General features: G+C 38.5%; 3 protein-coding genes across 4 annotated transcripts; all 3 read left to right on the top strand.

Annotated features, from left to right (window-relative positions):
• Nucleotides 1-40: 40 nt before the first annotated feature.
• On the top strand, nucleotides 41-5,091 carry Gcs1 (mannosyl-oligosaccharide glucosidase). 2 transcript variants are annotated; one of them, XM_071795188.1, is made up of 4 exons: nucleotides 41-554; nucleotides 1,158-1,359; nucleotides 1,661-1,851; nucleotides 1,925-5,091. In XM_071795188.1, the coding sequence occupies exons 2-4, from the start codon at nucleotides 1,177-1,179 to the stop codon at nucleotides 3,981-3,983; spliced, it is 2,433 nt and encodes an 810-aa protein (XP_071651289.1). In that variant the 5' UTR covers nucleotides 41-554; nucleotides 1,158-1,176; the 3' UTR covers nucleotides 3,984-5,091. The 2 variants fall into 2 exon arrangements, with proteins under 2 accessions (XP_071651289.1, XP_071651290.1); XM_071795189.1 differs by lacking the exon at nucleotides 41-554 and adding an exon at nucleotides 576-690.
• Nucleotides 5,092-5,730: 639 nt separating this feature from the next.
• LOC139822975 (Actin-related protein 1) lies at nucleotides 5,731-9,623 on the top strand. The gene is made up of 7 exons (XM_071795214.1): nucleotides 5,731-5,912; nucleotides 6,263-6,327; nucleotides 6,802-7,128; nucleotides 7,275-7,584; nucleotides 7,694-7,867; nucleotides 8,001-8,063; nucleotides 8,168-9,623. The coding sequence occupies exons 1-7, from the start codon at nucleotides 5,865-5,867 to the stop codon at nucleotides 8,309-8,311; spliced, it is 1,131 nt and encodes a 376-aa protein (XP_071651315.1). The 5' UTR covers nucleotides 5,731-5,864; the 3' UTR covers nucleotides 8,312-9,623.
• Nucleotides 9,624-10,725: 1,102 nt separating this feature from the next.
• Nucleotides 10,726-17,150, top strand: LOC139822977 (HUWE1-associated protein modifying stress responses 1). Its single transcript, XM_071795215.1, has 5 exons — nucleotides 10,726-11,699; nucleotides 12,010-12,081; nucleotides 13,897-14,071; nucleotides 14,206-14,345; nucleotides 14,593-17,150. Exons 1-5 carry the CDS (start codon nucleotides 11,507-11,509, stop codon nucleotides 14,736-14,738), a joined length of 726 nt encoding a protein of 241 aa, XP_071651316.1. The 5' UTR covers nucleotides 10,726-11,506; the 3' UTR covers nucleotides 14,739-17,150.
• The last annotated feature ends 1,650 nt before the right edge of the window (nucleotides 17,151-18,800 follow it).

Genomic DNA, 18,800 nt, shown 5'->3' with positions numbered 1-18,800 from the left:
CGTCGGACTGACGCCGTAGACGTAGATAAATTATGGACGAATTTCACACAATACGGAGTTTTGGAAAATAATCTTTGATAATCTTGGCGATGCCTTTGCGTCTCATTTCGCCGACTCGACAATACGATATCAATAACGGGACTGTGAAATCTCAACGCGGATCATCCACGTTGCCGAATGACTGCGACGCGTGCACCGCTCAGACACTCGTCGTTTTCTTATCGTGAGGTTCTCACGAGGCTTTACGAACGGTGTGGCGACGGGAGATAACCTAAGCCGGCATATTGCCATATGTCGGAGGGAACACGGTGATCTCGACGAATTTTAGACGCCGCAAGAGAGGAAGAGAGAGGAAGAGAAATCCACGTGCTGTATTTCGCTGGGTTCGTTCCCGGCCGTCGGCAGCCTGAACCTCGATTCCACGATCGATGAACCTTTTCATGTCCATCTTTTGCTTCAAGAATTTTGTTGACATTCAGCTCGGTGACGCTTTTCGCTGATCTTCTCCTTACCGTGTCGTTAAGCAATTGTATATAACGATACGAAACATTAACGTGAGTAACATTTGCGAATAGTACAAGTTAATTGAACATTGCCGTCGCTTGCCGTAGCCGACGTAGAATGATAAGGGTTAGGAGACTTAAATAATGGTTCTACCGGCGGAACAGCGGCTCTCGAAGAAACAGTAAAGTAATTGACGAATAAATAAAGGAAGATTAAATTTCTTAAATCGTGGCTTTCGATAAAAGTGGCTTCGAAATCGTGGAATGTGAAAGCAGTGGATGCATTTGTTTGTTTCAATAAATAATTTTTTAGAACTTCCTACATGAATTTGATTTTTAGAAAATTTATTATTATTTTTTAATTGGGACACTTCAGAAATGTTGAGAAAGTCTACATCTTTTCTACAATTCTTTATACACTAAATTCTGAATTTCTGAAATATTCTAAGATTTTGCTCACACATTCTATAATTTCTAAAGAAAGCTTATAAAATCTGAAGAAGCTTTAACATGTATACATTTGGTGGATATATAACTCCTTAACTATCGTTAAGAGTTACAGAATTCTGCCTCTAGAATCTTTGTGCTAAATTATTCCATGTATATTATTGTATTTACTCGCCGAGTATTATCATCGTGACTTCTTTGTTTCAGGATACTTAAGAATTTTAGAATGGCGAAAGGCAAAACGCAAGAGAAGGCCACGAAGATAAGAGCCAAGACGTCTAAGACGAATAAAAGTTTAAAAATGCCGATAAATTTTATAATCGTCACTGCGAGTATGGCCGTTGCCATTTGGTTTGGATACAAGGGATACCTCGAAACGAGAGTTAATACTCCATGTGATGTGAACAAGGCATGTGATTCATTGAATAATTTTACGTACTCTCAAGATCTTGTTATAAATATAAATTATTACGAGTATGAGATAAAAGCTGTAAAATATCAAGCATAGCGTTACAGAATAGTGTCTCCAAAACTATAAGAGATACACATCTGATTGTTATAGTATTTTGTTCAATATAAGGAAGTTGAGGTTTAATTGGTGCAACTTTGGAGATATTAGATATGCAATATGTTTTTATATACTCTCTGTGTGTAAACTATCAAATACCTGCAGATTTGTAATCCGGACAATTCGAATGTTTTAAAATTAGCTAGTTACTGCATCTGGATTGGACGACCCGGATAGATATTGGGGTACCTACCGTTCCGGTGTGTATTTCGGCTTAAAAACAAGAGATCCGCATTCCTTGGTGACTGGTTTGATGTGGTATATTCCACGTTACCTACGCCACGATGGGAGTGGATTTAGACATTGGTGCGAGCAAGGCGATGAATTAGACAGGTACCGTAATCGGAATATTCTTCGGTCAGAAATAATTTTCTACTGATGCAACTAATTGAAATTTAAATGATAGATATGCCTGGTTGGAGCACGACGGACGAACATTTGGCGTTCAGGAAATAGTAGACGGTTCTGTAGTTATAAGTACAACATTCGTCAAAAGACCTGGTGGATATCACGGTGGTGACTGGACCGCGAGAATTGCGGTATCGCCGAAAAAAGAACGGGTTGGAGAAGAAATGTCGCTGTTATTTTATACCGCTATCGAGGAAGGCACGAAAGGTTGGATAAAGGCTAATTTAGGGGATTACAATCGTTTGACGGGAATAGAAGGAAATACGCAGGGATTGGGATCTTTCGTTATAAACGTAAATTTAATAAATGGCACTGTGGAAGCGCATTCCTTCCTAGCGACAGTCGCTCCTGGTCTACACGTACTGAAAGAAACGGTACTGCAAAATCTCCGCGTCGCAACTCAGAAGGGATCCATGGAGAAACACGTAGTTTTAGCTGGCGAACAATTGCCTTTGCTGCCTGAAGGCAAGAAGAAGGATCCAAATTTCATCGCTACTCAAGTGACGGGAAAAATCCCCTTTGAGATCGAAGTTAGTTATGAATCTGGCAGTTTTAGTAATAGGATAGAGAAATTAACGGGCAACGTTTATGACGAGGCTCTTAAGGAACACAGAGAACTGTTTTCGAAGAAATTTGAAACTATTTTCAAACTCAAGTCCAAGGGATATACGGACGATGAAGTAGCGTTTGCGAAGATGGCATTTTCGAATCTTATAGGCTCGGTAGGTTACTTTTATGGGACTTCGCAAGTGCAAAGTACATATACCAAGGGACCTGTGCCTTATTGGAAAGCACCTTTGTATACTGCCGTACCAAGCAGAAGCTTTTTCCCGCGAGGTTTCCTGTGGGACGAAGGTTTTCACGGTTTACTTATCTCGGCCTGGGACACAGAAATAGAATTAGATATCATAAGCCATTGGTTTGATCTGATGAACGTCGAGGGCTGGATACCAAGGGAGATGATCCTGGGCCAGGAAGCTCTGGCCAAGGTACCCGAAGAGTTCGTGACTCAGATCAATACGAATGCGAATCCGCCTACATTTTTCTTAACGCTCGACTTTATGCTCCAGCATAAAGAGCAGAACTTGCTGAAACATTTCCGTTTACTCAACAACCTGTATAAACGATTGCAGGTATGGTTCTCGTGGTTTAACGTCACGCAAGTCGGCGAGCTGCCCAGTACGTACAGATGGCGAGGCAGAGACGAGAAGACTACCAGAGAGTTGAATCCCAAAACGCTCACATCCGGCTTGGACGATTATCCCAGAGCTTCTCATCCAAGTGTGTCCGAACGTCACGTTGATTTGCGTTGCTGGATTGCCTTCGCCGCTCGCGTTATGGCTCAACTCGCCGAAACGTTGAGTTACCCTGCCACGAGGTACCAAGAAACATTCCAGTATCTGTCTGATAATAACTTGTTGAACAAACTACATTGGTCATCGAATGCGCAAGCATATTCTGATTACGGTTTGCACACCGACAAGGTGGTTCTACGGAAACTCGCGTCGCCGCCACCTCGTGCAAATAAACAACAACCTAATGTACAACCGCCGGAAATGACACGCATCGTACTGGAAAATCCGTCTTTGAAGTTCGTCGACACAACCTTTGGATACGTATCGTTGTTCCCTTTCATTCTACAGATTGTCGAGCCCGATTCGCCACAACTGGGGAAGATACTGCAGGATCTACGGGATCCTGATTTATTGTGGACAAAGTATGGACTACGATCGCTCGCGAAAACATCGCCTTTATACATGAAATACAATACGGAACACGACGCGCCTTACTGGCGCGGTCCAATCTGGATAAATCTGAATTACTTGACAGTGCGGGCCGCGTATCATTATTCTAACGTAACGGGACCGTATCGGGAAAGCGCGAGAAGGATATACCAAGAGTTGCGAAAGAATTTGATACAGAATCTTATTATGCAATATAGGAAGACCGGATATTTGTGGGAGCATTACGACAGCACGGAAGGAAAGGGCAAAGGGAGCCACCCTTTCACCGGCTGGACTTCCTTAGTCGTACTACTTATGGCAGAAATATATTAAATGTCGTGCTAATGTGTATATATCGAATATGATCATTTTGAACTATTTCACCGAAAGTGGAATCAAAAGACACTGAAGTGTTCATTCAGATTCGAGTTATCACGTGGATCTGTTGATAGCACTTTGCGTTTAGACTAGACAGAAGAACGACAATTGTATAATTGTATTATTTTGTTGTATCACTATTACGTTATGTGTGTATATTATGTTTTTATCTTTTATACAATGTTATATCATTGGGTAATCATTGTGTTGTCGGAAAGAAAAGCATTTGTAAACATGTCAAGCTATAGTTGTATGATATACTCGCACGTACAATTTACATTAATTGGGAGAGATAATAATATTCTTTGATATCTTGATGGCCTGATATTCTTGATAATAAATCTAAATCTAAATTCTAGATTGAAGATAGTTGCATTTCTTCTAACAAAAGCGTTACTTATAATGTTTCTACAAGTACTATAAGTATATAATACTCCATTAAATCACGATGCCGAAAAATATGTATGACAGTCATTGAAATCATTCATTATATAACATTTTAATTTTAATAAACCCTATGTGCGAGTTTACAAATTATAATATAGAGTTCATAATGTTAACAAAATAAGGATCAAGTGTGTGAAAACAAGTAATACTTTATCTAAAATATATCCTCAGTAAGAATAATATAGAATATTCTATTAAATCACGATACTGTGCTGAAAAATATGTATGACGGTCGTATAAAAATTATAGATGTATTTTAAGTAAAGCAATATTCTTGTTTTTACACAGTTCAGTGGTTTTTTATTTTGTTAATATTATGTACTCTATATTATATTATAATTTGTAAATTCACACAATGCGGTAATGATACTGTGCAATTGTCTTGAAGGAAGAAGCTAGATTTCAAATCTTGGCTGTGATTCACTTAAAACTTGTACATCCCTAATCTTAAGCTCTTTTGGGAAAAGCGCTGTGTTTTATCATTGTAGCACACTTCGAAATACACTTATTTATATGGTTGTACAAAAAGGAGCTTTTGCTAATCTAGCCGTTTTCTAAAAATGGTTTTTGAAACGGAAGTTCAGGCTGCGTATAGCGTAATAAAATGTTATTTACACATTGAGGTGAAAAATGAATATACCTTTTCTTTTGCGCTTATGTAGAATTTTAATTTTGTTTCTAGAACATATAATAGTTTCACATTTATCGCGGAGTAATTATACAATCTCGCGTTTTTTTTTAAAAGGTACGTAATAGTTCTAAACTATGTAACGCACATATTTTTGTATAAAGATCCAGCTTTTGTATAAATTGAGCTATTTTTCTTTTTAATGTTGTTTTTATATCTAAACGCTCAGAATGCATACAGATAATCAGGAAACCTTGCCGTCTATAACAGTATATAAATATTACAATAAATAATTCATTATGTATGTCAACTTTTTGCAGGCTGCAAATTAAATATTTTGACAAATTGAAATATAAAAATAAAGTTAATGCTCTACAATTATATATTATTCTTACAGCATTCCAAATAGTTTTTATTAATTTTGAACTGAAACTCATAAACAGTGAAGCAAATTGTGAAAGAAGGGAGTATTTAATAGGGTACATCCTCTTTTTCTTTTCACATTAGAGAGAAAAAGAGAAAAGATGAACTGTGCGAGAATTTCAGCTAAAAAGAATAGGCCTATTGCTTTGCAAAAGGGTTGGCACTCCTGCTCGCGACGCACCTCGAGAAACGATTCTCGAATCGCAGGGTCGCTCGATCGCTGATGACTCCTTTCAGACGCCTCGCTCGAAGGATAGGACGATAGGTGTGTGCCCGTGGGGTTACGGTCGTGGGTCCTCGATCGAAACAACGTCGCGTGGACATTCCGATTTCGTATTATGGAGCCGTACGACGTGATCGTCAATCAGCCGGTGGTTATCGACAACGTAAGTGCCCGCCCGCCGTTCAGTTTCTCTCGCGATGTGTCCCCGAGAAAGCGAGCGATGTGTCAAACTTCAATGTCGGTCGTCAACGTCGACGAGGAATTGTCGCTCAAAAGGACACGACGTTGAATGCTTCATGCTTTTTCTCGCGTCCGCATTACTATTTTATTTACCGTTATTGATTTGTATTCGTATCTTGATTTCCGACCGCAAACGGGAATTATTATTGACTTCATCGACAGTCCGGTCGAGATGGATGATGATGATAATGTCGATACGATGACGCTATGCGAATCTTTTCCCAATTTAGGATCGATAACGTTGTCATTACAATCTGATCTTGTTCTGTTCAGGGATCCGGCGTGATCAAGGCAGGGTTCGCGGGCGATCAGATACCAAAATGCAGATTTCCGAATTAGTAAGTAGCAGGGAGAGCGCTATTGACATTCGTGACAGTGTCTCCTGTTTTTGAAGCTTACTGTTAGATGGCTAGTTATTCTGATGACATATATCGAGAATGTCTAGATCAAGCTTTGATTTCATTATTTGCTGATTAATTCTCAACTGGAAGAATCGCTTGCCACAAAACTTGGAGGTGTATTTGTCGTTTTTGGTAAAAATTTTCTATTTTAAACAAAATTGATAACTCTATCTATGTTAACAAAGTTAGAGACATTATTTAATAAGTTAATTATATTATTTTTTAATGAGACTTTCTGACAGACTGAGAATGTTATTACAGCTTCTAAAAACTAATTAATTGAAATGTTAAAAATCAATATGACGTTAAAAAATATGATATATGACGAATTTTAAAATAAATTAGAATTTTTACATTAGCAACATTATTGATTGATAAAAAAAGGAATTAATGCATGTTTCCTGTCTTTAGCATTGGGAGGCCAAAACATGTACGCGTTATGGCTGGTGCTTTGGAAGGAGATCTGTTCGTGGGTCCAATAGCGGAGGAGCATCGTGGCCTTTTATCTCTTCGGTATCCAATGGAACACGGTGTGGTCACAGATTGGAACGACATGGAGCGCATCTGGTCTTACGTTTATAGTAAAGATCAGTTAGCTACGTTCAGTGAGGAGCATCCGGTGTTGCTTACAGAAGCACCTTTAAACCCCAGGAAGAATCGTGAGAAGGCAGCCGAAATATTTTTCGAAACGTTTAATGTTCCAGCTTTATTTGTTTCCATGCAAGCTGTACTTAGCTTGTAAGTAATATTTTGCAATAATCAGTGTTAAAACGATTTGTAACTTTTTACCTTCTGAAATTAGAAACTCGAAATTATATTGTTTATGGTGATTAGATGACCGTTTTGGATTGCATAACAATGATCTTTGTTATTTATTAATGCAGATATGCAACAGGCAGAACTACGGGAGTAGTTCTAGATGCTGGCGATGGTGTTACGCACGCTGTACCTATTTACGAAGGTTTTGCTATGCCTCACAGTATAATGCGAGTTGATATAGCAGGACGTGATGTTACAAGGCATCTTAGGCTACTTTTACGCAAGGAAGGTATTAATTTCAAGACCACAGCGGAATTTGAAATTGTCAGAATAATTAAAGAGCGAGCGTGCTACCTCGCTAGCAATCCTCAGAAAGAAGAAACAATAGAGACGGAGAAGTTTCAATATGTCTTACCTGACGGCAGTCACTTGGAGGTAATAAAGTAACTTGAACCCTAGTAATATGTACTAGAAAAATATTAATTGTATATAACTTCAAAATAGCAAGTTCGAACTTCTTATATGTATGTTTTATTCAATATAGATTGGTCCGGCACGATTCAGAGCTCCTGAAGTGCTGTTTAGACCAGATCTGATAGGTGAAGAATGCGAAGGCCTTCATGAAGTACTAACGTATTCCATTCAGAAGTCTGATTTGGATTTGAGAAAGGTTCTATTCCAAAATATCGTATTGTCGGGAGGATCGACATTATTCCGCGTAAGCAGACAAATCAATATATGTGTAAAATAAAGAAAGAATATAAAAAATTATATCTTTTTGTATTCTTATCTTTCTATATTGTACAAAAGAATTGTTATAATGTAACAAGATTCTCATATTTACTGTTTAGGGTTTCGGTGACAGATTATTATCGGAGATTCGTAGGATGTCGCCAAAAGACATTAAAATAAGGGTAAGGAAAAAGAGAATAAATGAAAATAAGATATAAATTAAATAGTGAATCAAAAAATTATAGTATATTCAGAAATAGCATTATATTTGTTTCTGGTTTAACAGATATCTGCGCCTCAGGAACGATTATATAGTACTTGGATTGGAGGTTCCATCTTGGCTTCTTTAGACACCTTCAAAAAGATGTGGGTGAGCAAAAGAGAATTTGAGGAAGATGGTATACGGGCTATTCACCGTAAAACATTTTGAATTTAATTTAGAGAAGCTTTCGAAAATGTTATATATCGAATAATTTTATTATAATACGAAATGATGGCACACACACTCGGCACGATACAAAATAATATGTCGCAGCAAGCATAATTTATAATTGTTTTGGATAGTAACTCATATAATTTCTATCATTATTTCAAGGAGTCATTACTTAGGTATTTCTAATTATATTTTTAAGGCCCGCGATATAGTGCAAAAACCGTTTCGATTTATTTTTGCTTTAATCGATTAATGTGACTTTATTTTGATAGATATATACATGGTTGTGTTAATATACAATTAATATACATGAATAATTCTGCAAAGACTGTATAACATGATAAAAGTGAAAGGAAAGCTAGCACATCTCGAGATCCCTTAAAAATGTAAATAACGACTTTTCGAATCAAATGAATTATGGTCAAACGTAAAATTCTAAATTGTTTTTAGAACTTATTTATTTATATTTATATATTTATGCTGTGCGCTCTGTCCTGTTATGTGTATTACGGCAGTATACATGATTTTTTATTTACTAAGAGAAAGTGCTCTATTTCGTCTTCAATATAGCGAAACGAGGTATTCTGTAATTTCTATGTGCAGTAACATTTATGCAAAATATTTGTAAATATGTATGCTTTCGTAAAAATAAATCTTTATAGTCTTTACACCTACAAACACAACACACATAAGTGCATGTGATTAAAATATGAATTTCTACAATTGTAACGTCGAGATTTGTAGCTTTACATTAAACAATTGATTCCAACATACTTTGTATCACGCATAAACTATTAATTTTTAAATGTATATTAAATGCTGAAGGAGAACGCAATCTTTGTTACTTTTTATTTATGTATTAGTATGTTTTAGCTGTGATAAGAATAGGGATTATCGGAAAGTTTATTGACGTTCTTATCGCTGCGTAAAAAGAAAGATCGAGTTTTGAAAATAACAAGCAATAACTTAATTGGAACGGATTCAGTCATCATATAATATCTGTTAGAATTGTATATTATATATATGCCTGCATTGTTCGGAGAGAAACGAATATCGAGAATATTCAGAAACTTGTTGACAATTATTTAATGTCGCACACGCAATGGAAAAAAAATACTCGAAATACGAGATGCTGCACAAGGCAAAAGTACTATATGTAGAAAAATTTAGAAAATGCGCCTGAATCAATATATTATTTAAAAGACAACCTGCAAAGGCATCTATATTAAAGCTAGTGTAACGAGTGTTTATACCATTTTTAATTATTTAACAAATGTGTATTTTTGTTTAAATAAACAACTGTACGAGACATGCTGGTTTTATATATCTGGAGTAATCGGAAAGTACATGCGAAATACGGCATTAATTAAACAATATAGAATTCTGTTAATTTTCTGCATTTATACTATATATTATATGAATATATTTATATATATTTTTTCTTTATTTAATAATATTTGCAAGAATGTATTCATTAGTCAACGTAATATTTAGTCATATACTTGCATGTTTACAGTATGTGATGCCACTGGAGCTTCCAGTGGAGGATACAGATATTGTCTTTGTGTTTAGCTTACACGTGGTACGATGGTGGTGCGGAAAAGAATGATATATATATTTATTTTATATATATTTATCCATTTTATATATAAAATTAAGCTTACAAGAAGGTCTTATTCAGTTTTTAGTTATGTTGTTGCAGTATTTATTAAACTTTCGACTTATTACTTACATCTCAAATTGGAAAAAAAAAGAAGAAAAGAAAGGAGATAAAAGTTTTGTGATTGAGAAAGGAGCGTGATGCTTCGAGAGAACACAAATCGAAGAATTTAGAAGAATCTCGTGGGTTAAAATCGGAATGGAACGAAAGATTGCAGATATTTTCAATCAAAGTGACTGGATTTAATTTTTATCATAAACTTAATTTTTTTTTATGAAGAATGTATTTTTTTATCTGAAATTGGACTCGTCACAAACGCATTATTTGTATCGTACTTATGGGATTTTCGTCTTTATTTCAATATCATCCACTGCAATAGTCTGAAATGAAAACAAAGATAATTTCGGCATACAAGGAAAATATTAACCGAAGTTTCTTATCTTTTTCTAGTTCTAAAAAAATAAAGTATTAATCGAACAGGACAAAGAATCTTTTAAAGTTTAGCGCCAAGCTGATCGCAGCTCTTGTGCGACAGCTTGGCCAATCACGTTCCGTTTCGCGTATCAAAGCCCCGATCAGGCTTGCCATTTCGCGCTCCCCTCATTTGATTCGCCGCTTCCCGACTAAATTCTAGTTATTTCTTCGCGATCCATTCTCGCGCGGTTACGCAAAACGTTGATACCACTTGGCAGAGGGAGCCGTCCTCTTTCTCATCATATGGCATACGGCAGATTAATTTCTCCTGCCCGGCCGTTCACTCGCTCGACCGTCGACGTCGACGGCTCGACTCCCTCCGCGCGGTGAGCTGTCTATCTGGACCGGACGGACCGACCTCTCGTGCTCTCGTCTCGGTCACTCTCTCCTGCTCTCTCCGTCCCTCGGTGTCGAATGATCGTGCGACGACTGCGACGTACTTGCTGCTCGCTCGCTCGCATCTGACGCGAGGCGTATATCGTAATGGCCGCGACTTGATTTGCAGGCGAAGGCCTACGTGTGGCGACGCGAACAGGCGAAGAACGAGCGTGCGAATAGAGGAGGTTTGTTGGGTGGATCGGATCGGGTGGAAAGCGAGGCCAGACGGGGGACCATCGAAATCGTCGTCGTCGCCGTCGTCGGAGCTTCAACACCCACTCGCTCGCTCTCGAGACTCTGGATCTCGAAAGTGAAGGATAGCCTCGCGCGAATTGTGCGCGTGATTCAGCCCTCGCACACACCCGTGCGTGCGTGCGTGCGTATCGCGAGAGTGAGTGGGCGAGGCGTGTTCACTCGCTCCGGTTTCCCGCACGCTCCGCCGAGGTCCGACAGATATATCGTCGTGACGAGCTCTCGCTCGCTTGTGCGTGCGTGCGCGCGCGCGCACGTGTGTGTGTGTCCTCCGTGGTGTGCGCCGCGCGCGTGGTGTGTGCGGGAGTGAGTGCGTGAGGTTGCACTCCGGATAGCAGCCAGCAGCAGCAGCATCGACAGCAGTGAGCAGCAGCGGCGGAGCGGCGGCGGCGGTGCGTCGATCGGTGGCACCGCGGATCGGCACCGCGATGAGCGACGACAGGAGCGAGGACGATCCGATCATGGACTTCTGGTACAGCAATTGGGAGCAGCAGTGCGTCGAGGCGCTCGAGTCCGAGCCCGATTACGAGAATCAGCTGCACAACGAGAAGGAGCTCTACTCGCAGCAGATGTGGACGAAATTCCAGACGACCGCGTCAGCCATCGCCCAGTTGTACAAAGGTGATCCCCCCACGTTTCCGAGACCGTGGGACACTTCTTCGCGCCTCTCTTTTTTTTTCTTTTCTTTTCTCATTTCCTCCCCCCGTTCGCTACGGCGAGCCGCCTCCAAGGTCGAGCTCCCCCGTAGCGCCGCGAATTCGGTCCGTCTCGCGTAACATCCATTTTGTCGCGCCGTTACGAGAACGATAATCTCGCGCAACGTCGTTCATGTGCGGGAGACTCGTTCTCGTGACTCCTTCCGCGCGAAATATCGATCGGATTCATTTATTAATTTAACCTCCTCCGTTCTTTTTTCTCCGTTATTTTGCAGACCGCACGCTGGGTGTATCGCTGTGGGTGCCCTTTCAGACGGCCGCTGGTACCGTCACGTCATTGTACAAAGGTGCGTGATTTCTCAAGTGTTTTATGGTGCCCCATTGTCAACAGTGACCGCTAACGTAAACGGCAGAACGGCACGGTCTTCCTTCTCTCTCGCTCCTCTTCCCCCTCCTGCCGTTCCTCCTCCTCGTCCCCGCCTCCGTCTCCTCGCCTCGTGCGCTCCGAGCTCCGAGGCGTCATCTTCTCCGTGGCTGAAATCTTTGTTCCTACCATCTATGCTCGTGCTCGTGTTTGTCCTCTATTGTGAACGCGCGTGCGATCATCATTACCGATGAAAATGGCCCCTCCTCCACGTGATGGCTGACCGCTCAGGGTCAGCTGTTTATTGGGCACTGAATGCAACGTTACAATTAACGTTGGCCGTATTGTCCTCTGTAAAGAGGCCATTAACCAAAAAGGAAGGATTTACAATTAACGTGGCACCGAGGAATTTGTAGATTGACCGTGCGGTCTCTCCGCACCGCGGGACGCATGACTTTCTTAACAGGCGCAAAATCATTGGAAACGAACCATGGGAGAAATGAACGTGTCGAGTTTCTTTAACGACTTAATTATGAGCTACCGAATTCACGGGTACAAAGAAAAATCTATGGGGAAGAATTACCATAACGGCTCTCAAACGGATAAAAAACAGAATTTGCTTGTGATTTTTTTCTTCATTATTTGATTTATAGGTTAGGTCAATTGATTAATTTGTTGGTCATGTTTTTTGATATTTTTTGACGTCACGTCTGATTCCGGATAACTGCTGATTATCTTGGCGTTTTATAACACGTATATAGGCGGCGTATATTTAATCCAGCAGAATTGCTCCAGTGTCACGTGTCGGTTGAGACAACACGGCTCTTTTTTTATTTAGGTTCTCTCAATCAATAGCACGATGTGCCTTAATATATCCTTGTAAAATTGAGAGAAAGTGTTGTCATGATTAATATCGGAGTACAATAATTTGCAAAATTATACTTTTTTTGGTACGAGAAAGAATCGGGTATTGAGACATATGTATGATAAAAATAGTGATACACTGAAAAACTCATTAATTAATAAACATCTGGCAAGAGCGATCTATTATTCATCGTGCTGGTAAAAGGAGAACGAGCTTTTGTACCATTTTCACGATATATTGAATGTGTGTCGTATAAAATATTAACAGAAGACAGAGCGAAAAGACAAATTAAGTCAATTTTAAGGCCGGAACATAGTTATTGATATTTAAATTTGATGACTAATGATTATTTTGATAATGTTCGTAATAATGTTAAATTATTCGTGCTGTCATTGACGTTAGAGATAACAGTGTCACAAAAATGTTAACTTGACGTTTGTGATAACACAAAGACGTGTTCTTTCTTTATTCCGAGCATAATAGCTTTATCATATTTCGCTTTTCGCAATCGTTATCTCTGTCTGTCATTATCACGGGTTTTCTCCTCTAAAAAATCTTCTACGTAGAAGAGTTCAATTTTTATCTATTACATATTTTTATATATTTTGTTTATATTGATCTTTTATATGATTGAATATATATGTATATAGAATAAAACATAAAGAGTAACACATAAAAGAGGTATATTCAATCCTTGTTTATATGATTCATTATATCACGTGCAACGACATTGTTATAAAAATAAAATGATAATGATATGCGTCTTACAAACAGAGATTATTGGTTGTAGATACAAAATTTAACACGATAAAATAATTTGGATATTATTTGTATTATGGATTTTATTATGTTAAATTTTGTAACAGGCGTGTCTCTGTTATATAAAATTTATATGCACTTGTCTGTAAAGTTAATCAAGAATTGTTTAAATAGATTCAGTGGACTGTATGAGGCGATGCAGCGATTTGGGGGTAGAAATGGGCAAGCAGAAACGTTGTAAAGAAATAATGAACTGGGCTAGGAAAAAAAGACGTACGATTCGCAGGGAAGATCTTCTTGCATATCTCGCTGGAAAGCCTCCACCTCCACCTCGTCCGCATCCACACAGGTTTATCTTCATTGTAGTTTATTGCGAATAAATTATTAATTTGTTTAAAAAAAAATGAACAAATAAATTAATAAATCAGTAAATAAAATAAGTCGATTGCTTATTGACGATACGATATGTTGATAATGTTGCAGAAGTTCACCTAAACCACGTATGATGGTGTGTGGCTCCCCGTCGTCTCAAAGTCAAACACCGAGTATGGTTATCGCTCCAGCACCGACAACAGGCACTGATCCAGATCCTGAGTTACACACATTTAGGGAAGCATTGTCGGGTATGTTATTCTATCCTTTAATTTAATTTTTTTTAAATTTTATGTATGTTCTTGTTACAGTTAGTAAGTGCTATATTATTTATTGCAGTAGCAACATCCCTACTTAGTATTAGCTAAAATATTTATATCGTTCCGATTTAAGGTTTAATCATATTTGATTGAACGTAGAATCACGTGACGAAGTATGAAGACTTTACGCGGAACGATATGCGGATGCCCATGATAAAAAAGTATTAAAATTTTCCAGGTTCTCCAGTGTCTCGACGTGGCGGAAGACAAGCCGAACTGTCGGCCTTTATTAGCAACGAATTTGCTCGGCATCACAAACGGCCTGCTTCGCATGACGTGGATATGGGATCACCCACGCACAAACGTATGCGTACTACACTGTAACGGCGCGCGACGCGTACGGTAGCTTTACTCCCTCGTTCCCTGTTAATTAATCGACCCGATTAATGACTAATAGCTCAGCTCCCCTACATAACTCCCGGTTATGTGTAATCATTTGAGGGAAATGGTAGTGGTTTACACTGCCAGGTAAACACGTTCGTATGTGTCTCCGATAGCTTTTACTCCCGATCTCGATTTCTATAACGTTCAAAATTAACTTAATCTCATAATAGCTGTGTAGAGTGCGTTCGTTTGACGCATAAATTTGAAAATACCTTTAGTGCACAATAATATATTTACGGGATATTCATTTTGCATGTATTGGCAAAATAATATTTCGTTCACGTTCTAAAGTTATTATTTCCCCTTGTACGTGATTTCATGAAAATTTGGATTTTGTGAAATCCTATACAATATATGTGTATATATGTATATGTAATAATTACGTACTTCTTGTTTATTGATATTGATACATACAAAATCACGGAAGTAAAAGCACACGAACGTGTCTTAACAACTACTGTTTCAAGTGCCCACACATGATAATCGGTCTGACACTACGTGCAAGAATTTGTATATGAGACTGTCATTTTGTCGATCTATAAATCAATTTACGAAGAATTTGTTTAGCCAGATGTGTGACATTATATTCTAAATGTTAAGTCTTTGAACGTCATTACGTATATCGATATATGTATCAAAATTTATAACGACTTTATAACGATAAGGATTCGAATATTTATTAATCAATATTAGACCTGTTCGTTTTCGCTCCACTTCTATTGTCTTTTCTTTACATTACGTGCGGAAAATTTTGAAGTTCTCGAGATAAAACATAAGAATATTTTTGTCTAAAAATGTGTTGTCTTAAAATTGATAGTTAATTTATGGTCAGAATGGGACAGGGAGAAGATAATAAGATATGAGTACACACAAAAGACGTTCGCATCAACACGTTTCTTCCTTTTCCACTGTCGGAAGTATCTCCCGTGTAAATGTCGTTCTTTTCGTAACTATGATATAGAAGAAAGTAATACATTACTTAGGTATTATCGTATGCGAAGATGCCATACTTAGGTACACTTTATCCATAAGCGAGCGCACCAAACTTGGCGATATAACGTCGGGGCAACTCTAAACACCGATCTGTTTTCGTTTCCGTTCTATGTGTTCGTGGTATGTCTTCTGACTGCATAATCGAAAACGTCCATCCTTGATCATCATGTCTTTGAGTGAAATATCATCGAGAGTTATTCTCGAGGGTCACATTTATAACTACGATGGACATAAGATGGAAAATACTACAGAGAGTACTTACTCTCTCATTCGTATCTTCTTATTCTCTTTACTTCCGAGAGTCGCTCTCAAATGGAGAGATCAATGGCAATTGTGCGCTCCCTTTTTTTCATTAGCGAGTAAGTAGCTCGAGTACGCGGTTTCGCCGGTATAATTGGCACTTTTTCTATCTTGCATAATAGAGCCACCCGTGCGCACGGGACGACACTTGGAGGTCGGTGAAAAAATTTTCCCACACGCGAGAGGAAGCTTTCCCTTTCTCATGGGAGAACTATCTCGTCGGAAATCTGTGGGCCATTATAAGATTACATATAGATATAATGCACATCGAGAAAATATGAAATTAAAATGGTTTTGTTGATTAAGATATAACTAAGTTTAGACGATATGTTGCGTAATTTTTAATTCGTATTATAAATTATAACATATATTTAATTCAAAATTAGAACTCAATAATTTGACAATTCTTACAAATAAAGTTGGTAAAAAGAGTTATTTTTTTACTAAAGATAAAAATATCTTTAAAAAGCGAAATTGAATTAAAATATCATTTTATGTTTGAGATATTTACGATATGTTTATATAAAAATATATAAATGTATAATAATGCGATGATAGGCGCCTGACAGACGCTTCTAAAAGAAAAAAATAAATAAATAAAAATACAATACATATTTGAGAATATATCGAAATCAATACAAGGACCGGTGTAATAGTGTATTCATAGGCTAAAAAGCGGAGGTGAAGAGAGTCTGGAGGAATCACTTGTATATTATATTGTTCACTGTTATATTGTATTTGATACGTTCGTGATACGCAGGAACGTATAAACGCGTCTGCAAGACGCGAGGCACCAAAAAATTTTTTACGAGCGTATCATCTTTCCTTTTCTCATTATCCCGATGCACATTGCTGCAAGTTGCATTGGTGCACTTTCGCGAGAACGAGTGTACCGTGACATGAGACTTGCACAAACATGACGCCTTAGTCGGGCACGACGCGTTCATGGCAAGGCGTGAAATGGTGCTGTTACTTTCTTGCGAACATAAGAAGCTTGTATATTTTTGCGCCTCTTGTTTGTAAGATAATCATTTACAAATAAATCACGAAAAAAAGAAATTTGCCGTATCTTCCTGCCCACGCTCACACTTTCTCTCTCCTATGCCTCTGCGAATAAAAACCATCATGTATATACATATACATTCTTTATTGTCACATAATTATTTTGTACATTTTGCGCTATTTTCTGAATACAATATGTACTATACACGATGTTACACAAAATTTTAACGCATAAATCCAGTAATCTATAATTATTCACAATATATAACTCATAATTATTACCAGGACTCAGTTATATCTCAGTTATCTAAAATGTAGATATACATTTTTTAAACATTTTTTTACATTATACATAGTGTTACTAAATTCTCACTCATTAAAAATCGTTAGAATAAAAAAAATTAGCAATAATAATCCTTTTTTTTATTAATATAGTAGCTTACAATTAGTAATTATGCTTTAGACATAAATGACGAAGTGGAAGGGCAAGTGATTATTGTGTAACAATAGTTCGTCAATAATAAATTAAAGTATCTAGATTTTGATATTCAATTTCTTTCGTGAACAGTTTAATATTTAATGTTAATTTAATAATTAATGTTGTTAAAAAGAAAAAATTATGGTAAAAAATGTATGTTTTTATTATATATCTGTGTGCAAAAATTTTGAAATTTCGTGTATAGTACAATATAATATATACGCCTAATTAGAGTAACAGGTCAGGCTGATGTTGAATAGAACAATATCAACGACGGTACAAGAAAAAAAAAAAGAAAAAAAGAAAATTAAAATTTGTACCATACAAATAATACATTCATCCCTTCTGCTCGAAAAATAACTCGCCGACTGATGCGCAACAGCGGAGTTGTTTTAGCGTCCATTCGTATCGTTAATGAAATTCTTTATCCGTGTTCCTTCCGAATTTCGAAGTCGCGCGACACAACGCGAGACGCGGAGTCATTGTCGGTAAAAGCGAGATTGATCGTCCGAAAGAACGTATAATCAATATTATACTATCGAATATATTAGGCCCCGGACACACACTTTTTCGTAACAGTAACAGTAGGATTTCGACCAATCGTGTTACTCGATTCGGGAACGTATGGCCGTACGTTTTCGAATCGAGCAACGCGATTGGTCGAAATCCTACTGTTACGTTCTACAGAAAGTGTGTGTGGCCAGCTTTATCGAATGCGACGTACCTCGGTATCTATATAAATTTCGCGAAGCACATGTATTAAATTCGATACATCAGTTTTTCGTAATCTAAACCGCCGCGCCGGGACCCGGCGGGCGCGATTCATTCGTGTATTATCTATTATTATTCCGCGATGCGGTCTGATTGTGAATATTGTGATGTGAGAGCGGCGCGGCGGCCGGCGGCCGGCGACGTTAAAGCGTGGTCGTGCGCGCCGCGGTAAACACGAGTAGTGGGGGTAGAGGAGCGGTTCGAGGCGTGCTGACGTCACGCATACCGTGCGCGCACCGTGCCTAGACACTTGTAGCCCCCACTTTGTCCCTACCAATCGCGTTGACGAGAAGCCGTTAGCCGCGGCGCGGCGCCCGCGTCCCGCGACTCCCGCGCCCCGCGCTCCATGCATCAGTGCAGAGCGCGGCTTCTTCGTCGTAATTAGTCGTAATTTTTCCGTTGCCGTGTAACTAAGTAGGTACGTGCCGCGTCGCGAGATTAATGCCGGGAGTGTCGTG

Source organism: Temnothorax longispinosus, chromosome 12 (assembly GCF_030848805.1).
Source record: "Temnothorax longispinosus isolate EJ_2023e chromosome 12, Tlon_JGU_v1, whole genome shotgun sequence".
Classification (NCBI taxonomy): Eukaryota; Metazoa; Arthropoda; class Insecta; order Hymenoptera; family Formicidae; genus Temnothorax; species Temnothorax longispinosus.
The sequence above is the reverse complement of the archived record's forward strand: the minus strand, read 5'-3'. Positions and strand labels throughout refer to the sequence as shown.

Coding starts and splice junctions, on each gene's coding strand:
- LOC139822977 (XM_071795215.1), top strand. CDS start 11,507: ATGAGCGACGACAGGAGCGAGGACGATCCGATCATGGACTTCTGGTAC. Junction 12,082..13,896: donor CGTCACGTCATTGTACAAAG/GTGCGTGATTTC, acceptor TTGTTTAAATAG/ATTCAGTGGACTGTATGAGG. Junction 14,346..14,592: donor ATTTAGGGAAGCATTGTCGG/GTATGTTATTCT, acceptor AAAATTTTCCAG/GTTCTCCAGTGTCTCGACGT.
- LOC139822975 (XM_071795214.1), top strand. CDS start 5,865: ATGGAGCCGTACGACGTGATCGTCAATCAGCCGGTGGTTATCGACAAC. Junction 5,913..6,262: donor AGCCGGTGGTTATCGACAAC/GTAAGTGCCCGC, acceptor TGTTCTGTTCAG/GGATCCGGCGTGATCAAGGC. Junction 8,064..8,167: donor CAAAAGACATTAAAATAAGG/GTAAGGAAAAAG, acceptor CTGGTTTAACAG/ATATCTGCGCCTCAGGAACG.
- Gcs1 (XM_071795188.1), top strand. CDS start 1,177: ATGGCGAAAGGCAAAACGCAAGAGAAGGCCACGAAGATAAGAGCCAAG. Junction 1,360..1,660: donor CTCCATGTGATGTGAACAAG/GCATGTGATTCA, acceptor TTTTAAAATTAG/CTAGTTACTGCATCTGGATT. Junction 1,852..1,924: donor CAAGGCGATGAATTAGACAG/GTACCGTAATCG, acceptor TTTAAATGATAG/ATATGCCTGGTTGGAGCACG.